Source organism: Ailuropoda melanoleuca, chromosome 1 (assembly GCF_002007445.2).
Source record: "Ailuropoda melanoleuca isolate Jingjing chromosome 1, ASM200744v2, whole genome shotgun sequence".
Lineage (NCBI taxonomy): Eukaryota > Metazoa > Chordata > Mammalia > Carnivora > Ursidae > Ailuropoda > Ailuropoda melanoleuca.
This window is the reverse complement of record NC_048218.1, coordinates 76,116,268-76,133,299: the sequence shown is the minus strand read 5'-3', so window position 1 is coordinate 76,133,299 and position 17,032 is coordinate 76,116,268. Positions and strand designations below refer to the sequence as shown.

General features: G+C 41.0%; 1 protein-coding gene across 8 annotated transcripts in view; it reads left to right on the top strand.

Moving 5' to 3' along the window:
* LPP (LIM domain containing preferred translocation partner in lipoma) overlaps positions 1 to 17,032 on the top strand; it is a 655,090-nt gene that overhangs the window by 278,832 nt on the left and 359,226 nt on the right. For all 8 annotated transcript variants that reach the window (XM_034661250.1, XM_034661257.1, XM_034661240.1 and 5 more), the window contains one exon: positions 2,020 to 2,132. In XM_034661250.1, coding sequence (XP_034517141.1) covers positions 2,020 to 2,132 — 113 coding nt within the window. The remainder of the gene's footprint in view (positions 1 to 2,019; positions 2,133 to 17,032) is intronic.

Below are 17,032 nucleotides of genomic sequence, written 5' to 3'. Positions count from 1 at the left end.
CACCTCCCCACTCCCTTTCCCCATCCCCAAGATACTGACTGGATTGACGTGAGACGGAATTTGGGCATTTTTAGATAAGCTTTCTTGGTGATTCTAGTATGTAGCCAGTATTTAGAACTTCTGGGTAGTTACCGGGGGTTTATGAGACTAATAATCCCTAGAAGGATATGGGCAAAGCACATCTCCAGATGTGCACACCCAGAAATGTGCACATACAGAAATGTTTCTGCATGACGTAAGTCATTTAACCTTTCTAATCCCATGCAGCCTAAAATAGGAATAATATAATACTTTCCTTAAATGCGGTGGTTCTCAAAGTGTGGTCCCAGGACCAATAGCATCCACCTCCCCTGGGCATTTATTAGAAATGCGTATTCTCGGATCCCACTCTAGACCTACTGAATCAGGAGCTCTGGGGGTGGGACACAGCCATCTGTGTTTAACCAGACCTTTCTGAAATCCTGATGACCTCTAAAGTTGGAGAACCATCAGCACAGAGTGTGGAAGATGAAGAGGTAGCCTTTGAAAATCTTAGCAGTGATTGGTGCATAGTGAGAGTCCAGAAAGCACAGTACTCTAATATAGTGTGTTTGACTGCTTGGTAGTCTGAAGATAGTGGGGACCTGGATTGGACAGCTACTCTTCCAACTCTAAGACTGTTATTTATAGGGCAAATAGGGCCCAAGTGAACCATCTCCAAGGTGTATCAGAATAATGAATCCAAGCCACCATCCTCCCACCATGCCATTGAGAGTCTTTTTTATTGAAGGCTTAAGTCATGATATTTTGGTACTATCCAAAAGCAACTCATTGAATGACAGAACCCACTGCCTTACTACTAAGTGTTGAGCATCTGAAATGCAAAGAAAAGTTACTTATCTATGAATATTATTTATTATTATTCAAGTATTATTTTTCAAAGGAAAAAGACAAATAGAGAATTTTTTTTTTAAATGGAAGTTTCCTTTTCCTAATAGGATTTCTTGCAAAGTAAAAAAATTCCATGCCATGAAGCCATAGAGCTCTTGGATTTATATCTGCACCTCAGATCTTAGAGATTAGGTGATCTCTTAGACAACATGACATCGGTATGCTGTTCTGATTGGTCAGTGATATTGAGGTTTCTTGATATGCTGGCCCCTCATAACGTCCTGCCTGGATTGTATGTAGATTTCAGTGATGTTCCTCATTCCAGTTTCTCCTGATCGGCCCTGTTTATCCTTTTAGATTAGTCTTTAGTACTTCATATTGCAACCAGTCTTTTTCTTCTCAGAAATGCTTGTTAGATCCCCCACCATGTGCATGATAAAGTTCAAGCTACTTACTAGACATGCAACACACTTGAAAGTTTTTTGTTTTTTTTTTTTGTCGCTGCACTTAATTTTATTACCTACTAGTGTTATTTTACATTCCTATATTTATGCTATCTTAATAACTTGCTCCTTATTCTCTAGGCCCTGAATGTTTTCACTGATGCCTTTGTTCCCCTCTCTTTCTGCCAGGTGGACTAGTTGTCTGTATCATAATGTTCAGGGGCAGTTGTGATGCTCTGGTAAAGCCTTCCCTTGGTCCCTCTACCTGGACATAAGCTTTTCTTTATCTTAGCTTCCAGAAGAGTTTTTCTCTGTCTTAATGTATTTTATCTTACATTATCTGTATTTGTGTACACATTTTTTCCTCCTCTACTTGAGTGAGACTTTACTGAGGGTAAGTACCAAGTCCTTGCCTCAGCCATCCCCCACTCCAAGTACCTACTCTGTTCTGGCCAAACATACCTGACCCCCTCTAGACTAGCTTCCCTGTCACTTCTTACTACCAGATCTGGTCCTCAGTTTTCTCAAAATTAAGGCTACTAATGAAACGGAAAAGAGCTATAATAGTGAATACTTGATATAAGAGACAAAATGTTATATGTCAAAGCCAATTGCAAAGCAGTAAAATGGGAGCAAATGGGTGTTTTTCAAGAGTTCCCTATGGTTGCATCTCTATTCACTTCCTGTGTGCATTTCCTTTCCGTAGGTGATTTTCTTCCACCCCCACCTCCACCTCTAGATGACCCTGGTGCTCTTCCAACCAGCCCTGGAAACTTCCCTCCTCCACCACCCCTGGATGAAGGTGCTTTCCGGACACAGGTAAGATGTGCGGTTGAAGTCGTATTAATGAGCTGTGATTGCTTCTGTGGGGGATGAACATTTATCCAGAGCCTAAAGAGAGCTTTACAAGTCACAAAGAGCTCAGGTGCTTTAGTGCAAACATCCCCAACTGAAGCTTCTCAGAGTTCTGCTGGCTTGCATTCTGAAGCCCCAGAAATCCTTTTACCTACTAATTTTGTTTTGAAACTGAAAGCCATTTTTTGGAATGCCACTTGAGAATTCCACATTTTCTTGTTATCTCGGGGGACCCAACTGTGTTTTTTTATTGCCTTGTTTCTCTATCCACAAACATGGCATTCTGCGTGGGTAAGAGTGGTATTTTCGGGTTCTGGTTGGTCACTGTGGGTCTTAATTGGTCAGCAACATCTTTCTAGCAAAAGCACCAGCAAACATTCTTAGGGTATTCTTTTCTGAGTGAGGGCAAGGAAGCACATTATAGTATGTATTGATTATATACAATGTTTGTGCTCCAGACAGTGTTGATTGCAAGTCAGTTGGGGCTGAAATCAGAAGCAACAGTAGGAATAGTCAGTCTGTGATCAGGTTGAGAACCATTGGTAACCAGATGCCACCATTTAGGCATCTAAATGCTATTCATATCAGAAAGGAAAACTAAATAACAAAGTTATAGAATTACTGTTGTGTTTTACGGGTGATGATGTTACTATAGACATATAGAAAAAAAAACAGCCCTTATGTTTTAGAGAAACATCAAAATATTTGGGGAGGAAATTAATGGTGTCTGGTATTGGCTTTGAAGTAGTCAGAGTAGGGAGTTGATGAGTGAGAAAATAGGTGAAAGGAAAATTAGTTATGAGTTGATAATTGTTGAGTGCATGCAGGTTGAGTCTATTATTTGGTCTTCCTTTATATATATTTACAATTTCCCAAAATAAGTTTTAGAGGAGAAGCCATGGGAACTAGTTAAATGGTTTAGTCCATTGTCTGGTTTTCTTTCTCCTACACTTCAGGTTGGGAGAGACAAAGGAACAAATGATTCATTCATTCAGCAAATCCTCCAGGTGCCTACGTGTGTACCTTTATAGCACTCGGAATTCTATAGCAAAAACATACGGGTTCTGCCCTCATGAAACCCACACTTTTAGTGAAACTGGTGGATGTAGACAAAATTTGTACATAAGTGCATTAGAATGAGATCAGGGCTGTGGCTTGGAGGACAGGGTGGTCCAGAGGCCTTGCTGAGAAGGGGACACCTAAGCAAAGATTTGGAGGGGGGAAAGGGGAGTAACCATGTGAGTTTCTTGGGAGTATATTTTCATATAGAAGCTTTTTGTACTGTTGATAAGTTAAAACTATTAAGTTCCGGTTATAACCAGTGACCTCCAATTCACTTTGGAGCCTAGATCTTTTAAATTTCTATTAAAAATTTTATGTCTTTTGAAAATCTAGGCTCCAAAGTGAATTGGAGGCTATATATATATATAATATATATATATTATATATATAATGGATTTCCTACAAAAATCTCAATTTTCCTATAAAATCTTGCTGATAAAGTGTACTAAGCTAATAAAATCAAAGCTCAGATTCCACAAATGGATAGGAATCATACAAAGTTTATTTTATGCAACAGATAGGTCCTTTGGCAAATAGAAATAACACAATCATTTTTCCTTATTTTTAGTCATTTTTTATTAACAATGAAAAAAAAATCCTCTTAAATTTGTCTTTTATATACCTTTGCTCCCATTTGGTCCTGGGCTGTTCTTTGCATATTATTGAATTTACATAATTATAAAAACTTCACTTAGTCTATTTTTTCTCTTGGAATATTATGAAAACTGTTTTCTTGCATTTTAAATCTTTAGTTCTAAAAAGCTTGTTTGACCTTGTGACAGAAGACTTGTGTTTGACTGCTAGTTGAACAACTTATTCTAGTTATGTGTGTGTGTGTGTGTGTGTGTGTGTGTTTTAAGATTTATTTACTTATTTTAGAGAGAGAGCATGCAGGGAGCAGGGGCAAAGGGAGAGGGAGAATCTCAAGCTGACTTTGTGCTGAGCTTGGAGCCCCACGTGGGGCTTGATCTCATGACTCTGAGATCAGGAACTGAACAGAAACCAAACATCTGTATGCTTAAATGACTGCACCACCCAGGCACCCCTCTAGTTACATGGTTTTGAATAGGTCACACTAAGTCCGATTTTTCTTATAATTAAAAGTAAGGTAACTGCCTACCTCCAGTAATGAAATGAAATACAGATGGTTTTGAAATTGCCAAGCTAGAACGGCTATACAGTTATTTTGATGTTATAACTATTACTATATAAATATAGCAATAGCAGTAATAATAAGGCTTTCTCAAAACGTTTAATTAAGAAAAATTCAAACATGGGATTTCATAAAAATTACAAATACTCTTCCCCTCTGTGGACCTTGTCCTGATAACTACACTAAAACCATTACTTTGTTTTTTATTGTTTAAAAAATTTTTAAAAGATTTTTATTGCCAAGCTAGAACGGCTATACAGTTATTTTGATGTTATAACTATTACTATATAAATATAGCAATAGCAGTAATAATAAGGCTTTCTCAAAACGTTTAATTAAGAAAAATTCAAACATGGGCTTTCATAAAAATTACAAATACTCTTTCCCTCTGTGGACCTTGTCCTGATAACTACACTAAAACCATTACTTTGTTTTTTATTTTTTAAAAATTTTTTAAAAGATTTTTATTCTTTTATTTTATAGAGAGAATGAGAGACACAGAGCATGAGCCGGGGGTGGGGGGAGGTGGAGGGAGAGGGAGAAGCAGACTCCCTGCTGAGCATGGAGCCTGATGCAGGGCTCAATCCCAGGACCCTTTGATCATGACCTGAGCCAAAGGGAGATGCTTAACCAACTGAGCCACCCAGGCGCCCCCATGACTTTGTTTTTTAAAAGGAAGGAAATACAAAGCTGGTTGCCATGTTAGCTTATGTTTTTTGCAAAATAGAAGGAAGGGAAAAAATAAAACCGAGTTTGCCAAATGGGAAAGGACAGATCTGGTAGGAGAGGCACGTTATTCTTGGATATATGGAAGATCGTGCAAGTTCAAAAGAAAACGGGCACGCCCTTCCCTTGTGTGAGACTGATAGTGACTTGGCCCCGCTCTGGCCATATTTGAACCATCTTGGAATATGAACTATAATAAAGCCCCAAGTAATATAATCACCAGAGAAAATTTTGCACTTTTTCCTCTCGGCCATGGTGAAACCTCATGTTGCCAAGTCCAAATTATAGCTGGTAAATGTGTGTTTTTATGTAGAAGTCTGTTTATGTTTCCAGCCAAATTTTCAGGTCAGCGTCAAAAGAATATCTACTAAGCCTGACTATAAGAATTAGAAGATTTTCAGCGCTGAGAGGGACCTTAGAGATCACGTAGCCCAACCGTGGTGCCAGCCATTAGTTACAGCCTCTTCAAGGATTCGCTAAATGAATTAATTCCCTGTGTTCGCAAACGGGGAAACTGAGATTGAGGAAGGCATGGATCCTCTAATCCATACCTGATTTGGGGGAATCTTGACTTCTGTGTTTGTCCTTCCTTTTGCATCAGACGGCCTTACACATTACACATGGCTCTGCTTTAGTCCTCCACCAGCCTGTAAGGCCCTGAGGTTCAGACGAGGGGATTATGTACTTTTATGTGGAAGGACCTGGTACTGGTGGGGTTTCGCTTGGTGCCCTGAATTTTTGATACCTGCTAGGCACTTTTATTTATTTACTTATTTTTGCAAAAGTCAAATATTTAGTGCCAAAAATTCATATTTTGAGAATTACTATTTTTTTTTGAGGAAAAAAATGAATCTTGGAACTCAAATATTTGAGGGCTTTATGATATCAGGTCAGCTGCCTGTCAGGATCTGTTTGATCTCGGTGTCTGTGAGGTTTGGAGTGCCCAGTTTACTGGACGCCTCATTCGTTCCTTTGTTCTTCATTCGTTCATTATGAATTGAATACCTTCCGTAGGCGTGGCACGTACACTAGGGATTGGAGCCTTAGAAGTTGGCATCGTGGTTCTAGTGCCCTGAGTCTCGACCTTGGGACTGTACAGCATCATTCTGATCTGATGTCACAGTTGGTAATTTCTTCCTATTTCAGCCAGCTAATGGTCAGGGCTGTAGTATTGCTTAGAGTGGTTTCACAGGTGGAGAATGTCTCATAGAATTTCAGGTCTGCAAGGGAATTAGAGATCATAATTCAAGTCCCTTTCTTTTGTTTGGACCTCCTTATTTTTCTTTTTTTTTTCCAGTTGGACAAAATATTTATAGGTGATGACTGCAGGTGAGGTGATGTTGACAGATAAGGAGATAATGGGCCCATGTGGTACTTCTGAATCAAGTTTGGGAGAAGCACACATACACAGCTTTTAAATTAAGGTGCTCGGTCGTAAATCATTCCTTTGTCACCACGCTGTGGTCAGAAGCACTGTCTGAGTCCTCAGTTGTGGTAGAGGGTGGGGGAGATAAATTAACTGGCTGGAGATCGACAAGAAGGATTTTTAGAAGCAGTTTCTATTGAACTGAACTTTGATGGCGGGGTAGGACCTTAATTTTCAGATTGGGGTGGGGGAATAGATCTTTCTGCAATAAAGTAACAAAAATAAAAGTATTGAAGGAAAGCACAGAGTAGTAGGATAGGCCTGCATTCCAGACTGTGGAATTTGCCCTTTATTCTGAAATCGTTGACAGTTGATTGCAGATGTTTGTTGATGTTTTATTGATGAGGGCAACATCCCCAGATCTGTTGTTGGATGCCATGTGGTGCTTTTAACACCCCATCAGGCATAACCTGTTGCACTCGTGGGAAACCCCATGAAGATAGCTCTGAATTGTCTGGCACACTTCCTTGAGCTCTCAGGGACTTGTCTCCTGATACCTGATGGCTTCGAGTTCAAGTGCCCTATATTTAACGGCCACTTTCCATAACATCTATGCTTGACTTTTCTTCCTGACCTCCAGTTGATGGCTCCTCACTGCCTCGCTCTGTGTGACCCAGTCCCCTGGCTTGCTTAGACTTGCCCACTCTCCAGGGATCTGTATTCTTTGGGTTTTCATCTTCCCTTTTCCGCTTATCCTGGCAGGATGGCCAAGGCTGCATTTGCTGCTGTCACTCCAGTCCCTCCACCTTAGAAAACAGACGGTGATGCCTGTCACCGGTTACTCCCTATGTTAAAAACGTCTTTCTCTTATGGAAGTGAAATTTGTCTCTTTATGACTTCTTCCCAGTGGTTTTCTTCCTACCCTCTTAAAGCATGGCGCACCTGCAAAAGGACTGTCAGGCCAGGGGAGGGATAGGTGAAGTCGGCCTCGAGAAGTTGATCCTTAAAGCTGCTGAAGGAGGTGACTTTTCTGAGGACCGAGTGAGAACAGTGTAACGTGAGCTATGCACTGAACTTGGGCCAATGCCCAGAGTTAATTGAAAAGAGAAGGAAGAAGGAAAATCTCTGAAATCATTTATGGTCTTGTCTTAGTCGGTCTTTAAAATTTTGTAGGCCAACTCATTTCTGTTCTTACGAAAACATTTTTGGAGCTCATGTACATGGTGGATGGTGGGTGACCATCAGTTATCCGCTTCTATCAATAATAGTTTTAGTCTACCCTTGTGTTAGCGTCGCTGGCGCTGGATTCTGTGTCTCGTGACTCTTGGTCTAGTACTCTCATGGTCACGGGTGTGGAATGACAGATTTCTTACTTGTAGACACAGAGGACTCAGGCCCACAGCCATGGCCACCTTCTTCCATGCACCCACAGAAACAGGCAGCGGGACTTGCTTTATATGGCTTTGATGTACCCTATCGTAGAGGTCCTTCCTTCCGCTGCTTCAGAGTGCGCTGAGGAAGGAGGAGGCTGGGCAAAAAAGGAGATCCAGGCTGTAAAGGCTAAGAGCAGCTGTCATGTGCAGTCCTGCCAGAACAAACCCAAAATGGTCAGAAGCTCTAATCCACCTGGCAGTGCTTGTCCTTTCTGCTCAGTGAGAATACAGGGATATCTTGATCCATGAGAACAGACCGAAGGAGTGATTGAGATGCTTCTTTCTCCCTGCCCCTTTCCCTTGTTCCTGGGGGCTTGGGTTAGCAAGCCCTACTTGGTTTGTAGAGTTGTTGGTGACCCTGGCAACAGCAGTAGCTTCACGACTGTCCCCTCTCTGGGCTGCGCTGGGAGGTCAGTATGTGTTCAGCAGGGCTGGAAGGTTCTTGGGCTTTGGTCAGTGCGATTTTCTACAAGTAAATTTCAAAGGTTTCCTGTCTGCTTGTCTCTCCAAATCATCATCTCCTTGGGTATCCGGATCATCCAAGAGAGATATTTTTGGTGTCTAGACTTATAAACACTTATTTGAACATAGCGGTCCTAGAGCCCATAGGGGGCATTCCAGTAGTTTGAACCGTTTTCATGGAATGTCACAGTTTTCTCTGCCTTATTTCTTAAGGACCTATTAAAAGAGGTAAACCTGTTCCTGGGGATCAGGAGTGGAGTGTGTGTACACGCACACGCTCATTCACACTTAACCAGCCTGATTGCCACTGCCACCACCACCTTCAAGTGACCTTGGGCATCCGTGTGCGTGCTTCAGGGACGGACGGAGGAATCACCAGACAAGAAGAGTCCTCTGGGGGAGTTGGTTGTGGTCTGTAATGCTGTAGGCCAGGGTAACCAAGGAGGTCAGGTTTGCCCTAGCTCTTAAGCTTCTTAATAGGGAGTAATTGACCATATTTGCATATTTCAGAAAATGTTCTTTGCCCGAAGACAAGTGAAGAAACTGCAGTTGGTCCTTTCTAAGTCAGTGAAAGTATTTATCCCACTTTGTCTCTCTCATCAAGAATCTTAGTGATTCCTTCAAAGCTTTAATATGCTTAGTTATCTTTTAATGTGTTTTGTCTCCTAATGTAAATAAACAGTATGGATCAATTATTTTCAATCGTGTTTCTCTATCAAGGAAAAATTACAATGTCTACACCCACATCTACACCATGTGAGGTTTGAGCGTTGTTCTCCTTGATGCATTCAAAGGATTGTTAAGGCAATTTGGAGAATGTGCTGTAATATTTTAAACTTTATAACTTAACCTCTTTTGAAAGAATCATTTCTCACATTAGATTATATCACCACATTATTAATAACTTATAACTTTACTTGTTTATTGCAGTGTCTTGTTTGCTGTTTCTTTTTCTTGAATTCACATCTTGATTCTTTTCTTTTTTTTCTCTGAGGTTAGTACTTTATCAAGTAATTGGCCTACATAGATGACCTAGCTCCTGAGTTTTTATATATCTGAAAATGATTTATTTTTGCCTTTATATTGAAGTAAAAGTTTGGCTGCAGGTAGAATTCGAGGGTCAAATTTCCTTTATCAGTATTCAATGAAGATTTCTATACTATCACTTTAGTATCCTTTAGTGTTGTAGGTGAGACATCTGATTCCAGTTCCCTCCCCCTCCTCCCCAGTTTATGAACTTTTCTTTGTTGAATCTGCTAGCCTTATCTGTCATTGGTTTCACCGCCCTGCACCTGGGTGCAGGTCCCTACCCTTACCCCAGTGTTTCCACTCAGCATTCAGTGGATTTGTTTGATCAGAGGACTCAAGTTTTTATTTAGCTAAGAGAGGTTTTCTTGTGTTACTGGGAAGAAAGCATTTTAACTCTTCATTTGCCTTTTTCTTCCTTACAGAACCCCTGTTCTATGATTTTGGATTTCTTCTCCATTCTTCATGTTGGTATTCTTTTTTAGTAGTTCTGCCTTCTGGAAGAATCCCCATTGCTTGGTTCCTTTCTTCATTTTAAAATTTTTTTGTAGTGATGGTCTGCTCCTGACTTACAAATGCTACATCTACCTGAACTGAGGGGAGGGAATGTGGTGGGAGTGGCTCTGGATCTGCTGTTCTGGTAGACCTAGCTAACTTGTACTCCAGACTTTATCTTTTACCTTGATCAGGGATATACAGTCCTTGATACCCATCATCAGCCTATCCCAGTCCCCCACCCCCTCCCCTCTGAAGCCCTCAATTTGTTATTAAGGAGGGCACATATTGCATGGTGCACTGGGTGTTATATGCAAATAATGAATCATGGAACTCTACATCAAAAACTAAGGATATACTGTATGGTGACTAACATAATAAAATATTGTTATTAAAAAAATTAAGTTATTTATTAATTAAAAAAAAGAATATACAGTCCTTTAAATAGCATGGTGACCACAGAATGGGTGGCTGCATCTGGTCTTCACCTTCTGTGTGTAATTAGGGGAAGCAGGTCAATGAAAGGATTTCCCTTGGATCCACAGACCAAGAGTAGGCCAGTGAGCTTACCGGAGCCCTCAAAGCTGTGTATTCCCTGTCAGGATCCACAGGCAGGTAGCAAAGCCCCAATTGCCCTTGCCCCATAGATGCTAAGTGAGGGCAGCAGCAGGCTGTAAATGGCGGGGGAGGGGGGTCCTCTGATGAATTCTCCAGGCTTATCTGTTCCCTCCCTCACTATTTCCCCATCCATGCAATGACTGTGCCACCCAGAGTGTCAGGGAATGTGGCAAAGAACTTTTTATTAGAAAGGATGAACTCACTAAGTGATTTTACTGCTGTTATGACATTCTGTACTCCAAACATCCTTTCCCAAGAGGCTCCCCCACCCCCTCACCCTTCTTGTTGTGACAGCTCAGAGTCAGCTATTAAAGTCAGGTGTTGCTACCTTTTGTTTTTTATCTCAAGCTCACTCTCCTGCCCTCAAGGCTTCACCACAGAAGAGCCTTCCTTGGTTGCATCATCTAAACCAAGTCATGCTCTAGGGATAGCATAGTATGGTGGCGAACGCTGTCACCGCAGGGCCCCGACATCTGGCCCTTCACTCACTAGCTGTGTGCTGATGGCCACACTATTTAACCTTTCCGCACCTCAGTTTGCTCATCTGTAAACTGGGCATAGTTACTGAACCTATCTCTTTGGATTGCTGTGAGGTTTCAAAAAGATAATGTACATAGAGAATATTGTATGTGCCTGACAAATCTCAGGGATTAGTAAATGTTTACTATTGATGTCATCACTTTTGGGCGATTCTGGGCTAGCTGGCCTCTGTGCTGAGTACTAGAACAGTTCTCACTGTCTTTGGTTTGCTTCCCCAAGGTTCACCAGTCACCCCATTCCTTGCTCCTGTATGCTTGGGGATTTGGGGTCTTTTGCTAAAGACGCACTTCCACAAACTCCCTCTGTAAATAAATGATTGGATCAACTAATTCTTTTAGGTCTCTTATAGATCTAAAATTCACTGCTTTGGTAATAAAATATCACCTCTTTATAATTTCACAGTGATTTACAAATTGTAAAATACTTTGTATTATCTCATCTGATCTTCACATATAAAAAAAGAAACAAATATATTTTAGCCAATTAAAAAAAAAATAAGGTCCAAGTTGTTGAGGCAACTTTTTTAGATCTCACAAGTGTCATGGAAGCAGTGATTTATTTTTAAATGGACAAAAACAAAAACAAAATGTATTTTGGAGACTTTTAAGCCTCTTGGCTTAGTATCAATTCCCTTACAAATGAGAGAAGGCAGATCATTTTGAATTCTCAAAAAGCAGCCAAAGTCATCAACAATATGTGTTTGTGGCTGGTGGCCAGGGGCCACTGAGATAGCTTTCTGTGCAATTCTTTAGTGGAAATAAGCACGTCTTCCCTCCTAGCCTTGGGCATACTCTCTGACAATCCGCTCACAGATTGTATCATGTTCTTTTTATCCATGGATTTGGTAGGAGGCTCTGTTGGGCTCACACATCCTTTAGTTCCTTTGTAATTTACATAATCCACTCAACATGGGCACAAAACAACTTGATCTGAAAGAAGGGGTAAAAGAGGGAGTAGAAGATGCCAAGACCAAAAACCTAGGGCATTAACTCAGATTTTATTTTTGAAACTCCCAATGTTTTGGGGAGATTTTCTGTGCATTACTTATTTTGCTTGATCTATTCAAAGGTCAAGTATTTATGCACCCCAACTAGATATTTACAATATATTATTGCATGCAATATTTATACCAGTTTGAGGGGTTACACTATTCTTATAAATTTTATCCTTAGCTTCTGTGAGTTTGACCTGTCCAAGGCCTGAAGATTCCATAAATTCCAAACTTGACTTGGAGTGTTTTTTGTTTTGTTTTGTTTTGTTTTTGAATAAAAGATTTTCATACACTTGATCTCACTTGAGCCTTTAAATAACTTATGAAAAGGGAAGGGTAGGGATAGTCTCCATCTTGTGCAAGCGAAGGAGCTGAGGCTCAGGGAGGCTAAGTAATATTCTAGGTTTCCATGGTATTAAGTGTCCCAGCAGGGATCAGACCCTGAGTCCTGTCAGTCCACTTCTCTCTCCCTCTCTGTCTCTCTTTCCATCACTGCTTTATTGTTACTTTTCCTTTATATTTTTTTTCGATGAAGGGCACAAAACACCAATTTTCACTTTCCTCTCCACACATTCAGTATTTGGAAGCTTTTCCTCTTATGAGTTCTGTTGTAGGATTCTCTGTGGCAATATTGTTTTCAGCCTCTCCCCCCCCATTGTCTGTATCTTTATGGATTGTAAGAATGTACTTTGGTATTAAAATATTGGAAAGAGGGGTTCCTTGGCAGCTCTGTCTAAGTTAAGCTCCAGACTCTTGATTTCAGCTCAGGTCATGATCTCAGGGTGGTGAGATCCAGCCCTGCCTTGGACTCTGCGCTCAGTGGTGAGTCTCCTGGAGACGCTTTCTCCCTCTGCCCCTCCCCCCCTCAAATCAATAAATCTTTATCGTATGGGAAAGATGTTTATAAACATTAAAATGGAGTTCTTTCCATAATTTTTTGTTTAATTTTATATTTATTTTACCAATAAACTTTAGTAAAGATGACAATTTTTATTATGGTGGAAAATGAGTAAAATTGATGGTACCTGGTAGAAAAACTGTTTCTATGGCAGTTTTTTAAAAGGGGAAATGGGAGTAACACAAGACAGGCAGATTCACACGATAAGAAAGTGAGTTAGCTGTTATTTTTAGAAGTAAAGGATTTGGCTAATGAGCTACTCCCCTCTGTAAAACAAAAGAGAAAGAGAGTGAGAGAGAGAGAGGGAGACATAAGAGGTGGTCAGAGTTCTTTCTTTCCCCATAATTTATATTATTCCTTCCAGTGCTTAAAACAGTCTTGTGTCTGCCCTAAACCATCTTCTGTTTTGAATGGTATGTGATACATCAAGATGGTGCATGATTTGGGGCAGACCATCCCTAAGAACCAAATCTCAGTTTCTTTAGCCATAAACTAGTATGATGCGTCCTATCTTCTGTTTTGTTTTTAAATGATTACATAAAAATAACCCATTTGATAGCACTTTCTAAAACAGCAAGTAAAGGGTTTACCTTCAAACTACTTTTCTTCTTTTTTTTTTTGGTAATACTGTTTCAATATCCTTGAGCTTTAATTCTTTCCATTAGCAATGATATCACCCCCACATTTAGAGCAATAAATTGCCGCAGGGCCTTTCCGTGTTGTAGTTGGTGTTATGGCGAGTACCGAGAGGAGAATGGCCAGCTAGCCCCTGGGCAGCCCTCTCTGACTACATGAGCACTAGACAGTCAGGGTTCCGACTTCGAAAGACCTGTCTCAGAGCTTCATAGAGTACCGGGCTTGCTCAGGCTTAGGTAGTCCACGAAGAGATGATCAAACAGGTAAAGAACATGGCCACCAGAAGAGTCTTTCACGATGCACATTCAGGAGACTTAATCATTTTTATGATCATTTTATGTCAAGCCATTTTGTAATCGAAATGTGCCTGGAGGATTGTTTTCATTTCCTTTTCGCTCATTGTGCAGCGTCACTTTAGTGATTCTTTCCTGACCCTGTGGGTATAGAGACCATGGTACTACGGAGAGGTATTTTGATAGAGTTACAGATGCATTCAGTGAGACTCTCTCCTAGCCTTCCCTCCCTGACTGCCATGTTTCTCTGTGTAAACCGGGACTTAAGCCATAGTCTTAGCATCAACTGAAGTCATTTCAGCTCTACTGAAATGGCCCTTGCCCACGTTTGCCACGTCCTCTGAATCCCCAGTGGCTGTTCTTTTTCTGACTTCTTCTACCTGTTTCAGGCAGGTAACACTTGACTCAAACGTCCTCACTTTCTTCTTCAATTTTCACGAACCAGAACTCCGAGTTCCACTGCTGATCTTCGATGATTCCTGTTCTCTCTCCTGTACCAGATGCTCCTGCTTTTTTCATCTCCCCCTAAATTGAGGTGCCCACTCAGTGTTCTCCCTTTTGACATTCTGTCTTCTCTCAGTAGAAGTTATGTCTCTAATAGAGTCAACTTTGATCTCTGTTTATTTAATGACTTGAACCGGTTATGACTTTTTTCCTTAGACAAGTGTTGTGCCATTTATCATAGTCTTTCCACAGGGAAAACCTTCTGTCTCCTCACATGCAGTATGTCCCAGAGCTACTCATCATTTTACCCCAAGGCTTCCACTCTGTTAGAAGTACCATCATATTTTCTATTCTACCAAATCAAAACTCTGGTCATTACTGGCATGTCTTACTTTTTTAATATATCTATTACCAACATCTCATATTTTTTGGTTCAAGAAGGACTCTCAGGTTTGCTCTCATCTCTTCATTTTCCTATTCCTTGTCCTAGCTTCTTCCTTCTCAAAACGCAATAGAGTCATTGCTTTGATCCTTTTTTTGTTTTTATTTTTTGGGGTTTTGTCGTTTTTCTATTCCAACTGCATATCTCTAACCAATTAGTCTTCAAAAAATGTTATTTTCTTCTTTTGGCTTTTTGTTGTTTGCCACATTAAATTCCCTTTCTTAGTTGATTTTCAGAGTATTCCATGACCTCCCTCATCCTTTAACACACACCTCATCTCCCACTGTGCTCTTTCCAGTCTTTGCTTTTGTGAGACTGATGTCCTCATTGTCAGCTTCCCATGCTGAGTTAATTTTCCTTGTGTCTTTCTTGCTGCCTGAAACATCCTCATGTCTCACCTGATGAGAAATCCTTCCCATTTTGAACCACCCAGTTCAAACCTGACTTTTTTCCCCTTTTGATACCACCCGCTCACCCCAGTCCCTCCCTTCTGTTTTCTCGGACTCTGTTGACTGGGTAATGTGATATCATGACATGACCCCAGGGCTTAGTGCCTGGAAGCTGTGCTCTGTTGCTTACCAGTTGCATGACCCATCTTCACATGCAAGATGGGACTCATGACACATTCTTAGAAAGATATTTTGAGGATTAATTTAGATAAGGAGTATAGAGTATCCAGTAGCATCTGGTTCATAATCATGGCTACAATGAATCAGTTAATGATGTTTCATTTTCCTGCCATTTAATGTCTGTCTTTGTGGACTGATGTAATTATATCATGTACATTGATATTGCCTCCAAACTATATATTACAAAGCCAAAATCAAAATATGACATGGAAGAGACCTGTAGAAATTATTGACCATCACAAATCATAGAGACTCAGATTTGAAAGGGTCCTAATCCAGCCCATCTTTCTTGTGAAGACAAAATGAGGGGAGGGGTGGATTTTTTAAGTGAACCCCCCAAAGTGACACAGTTAGTATGAGATCTGGCCCTAACCCCAGCTGGAGGGTTCTGGACTCAAAGGCTTAAACTCATTCAATTATCCTCTTGTTCATTCCCCCTTTTAAAAATGGTCTGAAGGCTGGGTCACAGTTCCTATTCCTGTGTCACCCATAGTCTTTATCTTATTGAGGGATATCTGGCTGATATTTGTGGATTGATTGATTGATTCATTCATTCATTCTTTGTCTTGGCAATAGGAGTTTTCTGGAAACATCTATGAAATATGCAGTATACATGGGCTTATCACTCTTCTGATGCTTTTGGTGCTATTGTAAACAAACAAAACTGTTCGACACGTACCACTTCTGTGTACTGGCTCAGGGTGGTGGGGAAAGGAAGTGGGAGAGGAAGTTATACACATCTTGAGCAAATCAAGCTTTTCTATTTTTAGTCTTTGCTACTGTTTGGAAAGTACAGCCCCTGTTCATGGCAGTCTGGCATGCGTTTCCTCAGTGCCATTTCGAAAAGGGGAAAAATAAATATGGGAATTTTTTGTAGTGAAAATAGTTACTCAGTGAAATCACAGAAGTTCCTTCTTTTTCTCTTGATGAAACCTCAAACCCACTAGGCACAGATTCCTCAACCTCAACTATGCATGTCAGAGCTCATGCAGAGTGGGAGACTGGAGTCAGCAAAACCTCCTAGAGCAAGATGTGCGCTGGTGCCTGCGAGAGCTGGGGCAGGGACGGCGGGGGACGGAATAGTGATGCTCCTTCTTGATCAGTGGCTGGCTTGGCTGACTTCCAAATGTTGTCCCCTGGAGAAAGTTGAACCCTGAACGGTGTAGAGACATGGCTTTATAGCCCTTGCTTGAGCTCTTCCTTCTGCCTGAGTATCTCTGTCTGTCTCTGCTCTGTCTTTAGTAAAAATTCCCTGCCGGTCTTACAGCCACTCCCTTAATTCAACTAAATGGATTACTTCTCTTTCATAGATGACAGTTTGGATGATTTTTCCCAATCCGAGGCTATATTAGTTATCGTCAGGGAAAGGAGAGTGAAGTGACCTGATCTCCATTCAGATGGGTTTCTGCAGTATAGCAGGACTGGACCTGTGGGAAGTGGCAATGCTAGAATGGCTTGGAGTTGGCTGCAAGAGCCTGATGAGGCTGACAAGGGCCTGAAGTGGGGTGGGGGCCACCACCCTGGTGAAGGGGAGCTGGAGTCCAGAGCCATAGGGAGGGGGGGGGCTATGGGAAACGGAGCAGTCCCAGAGGCTTGCAGCATCTTGCCTTTCTTCAGGGGACAGAAATTTGTCTCCTGTCCTAGTGTTTG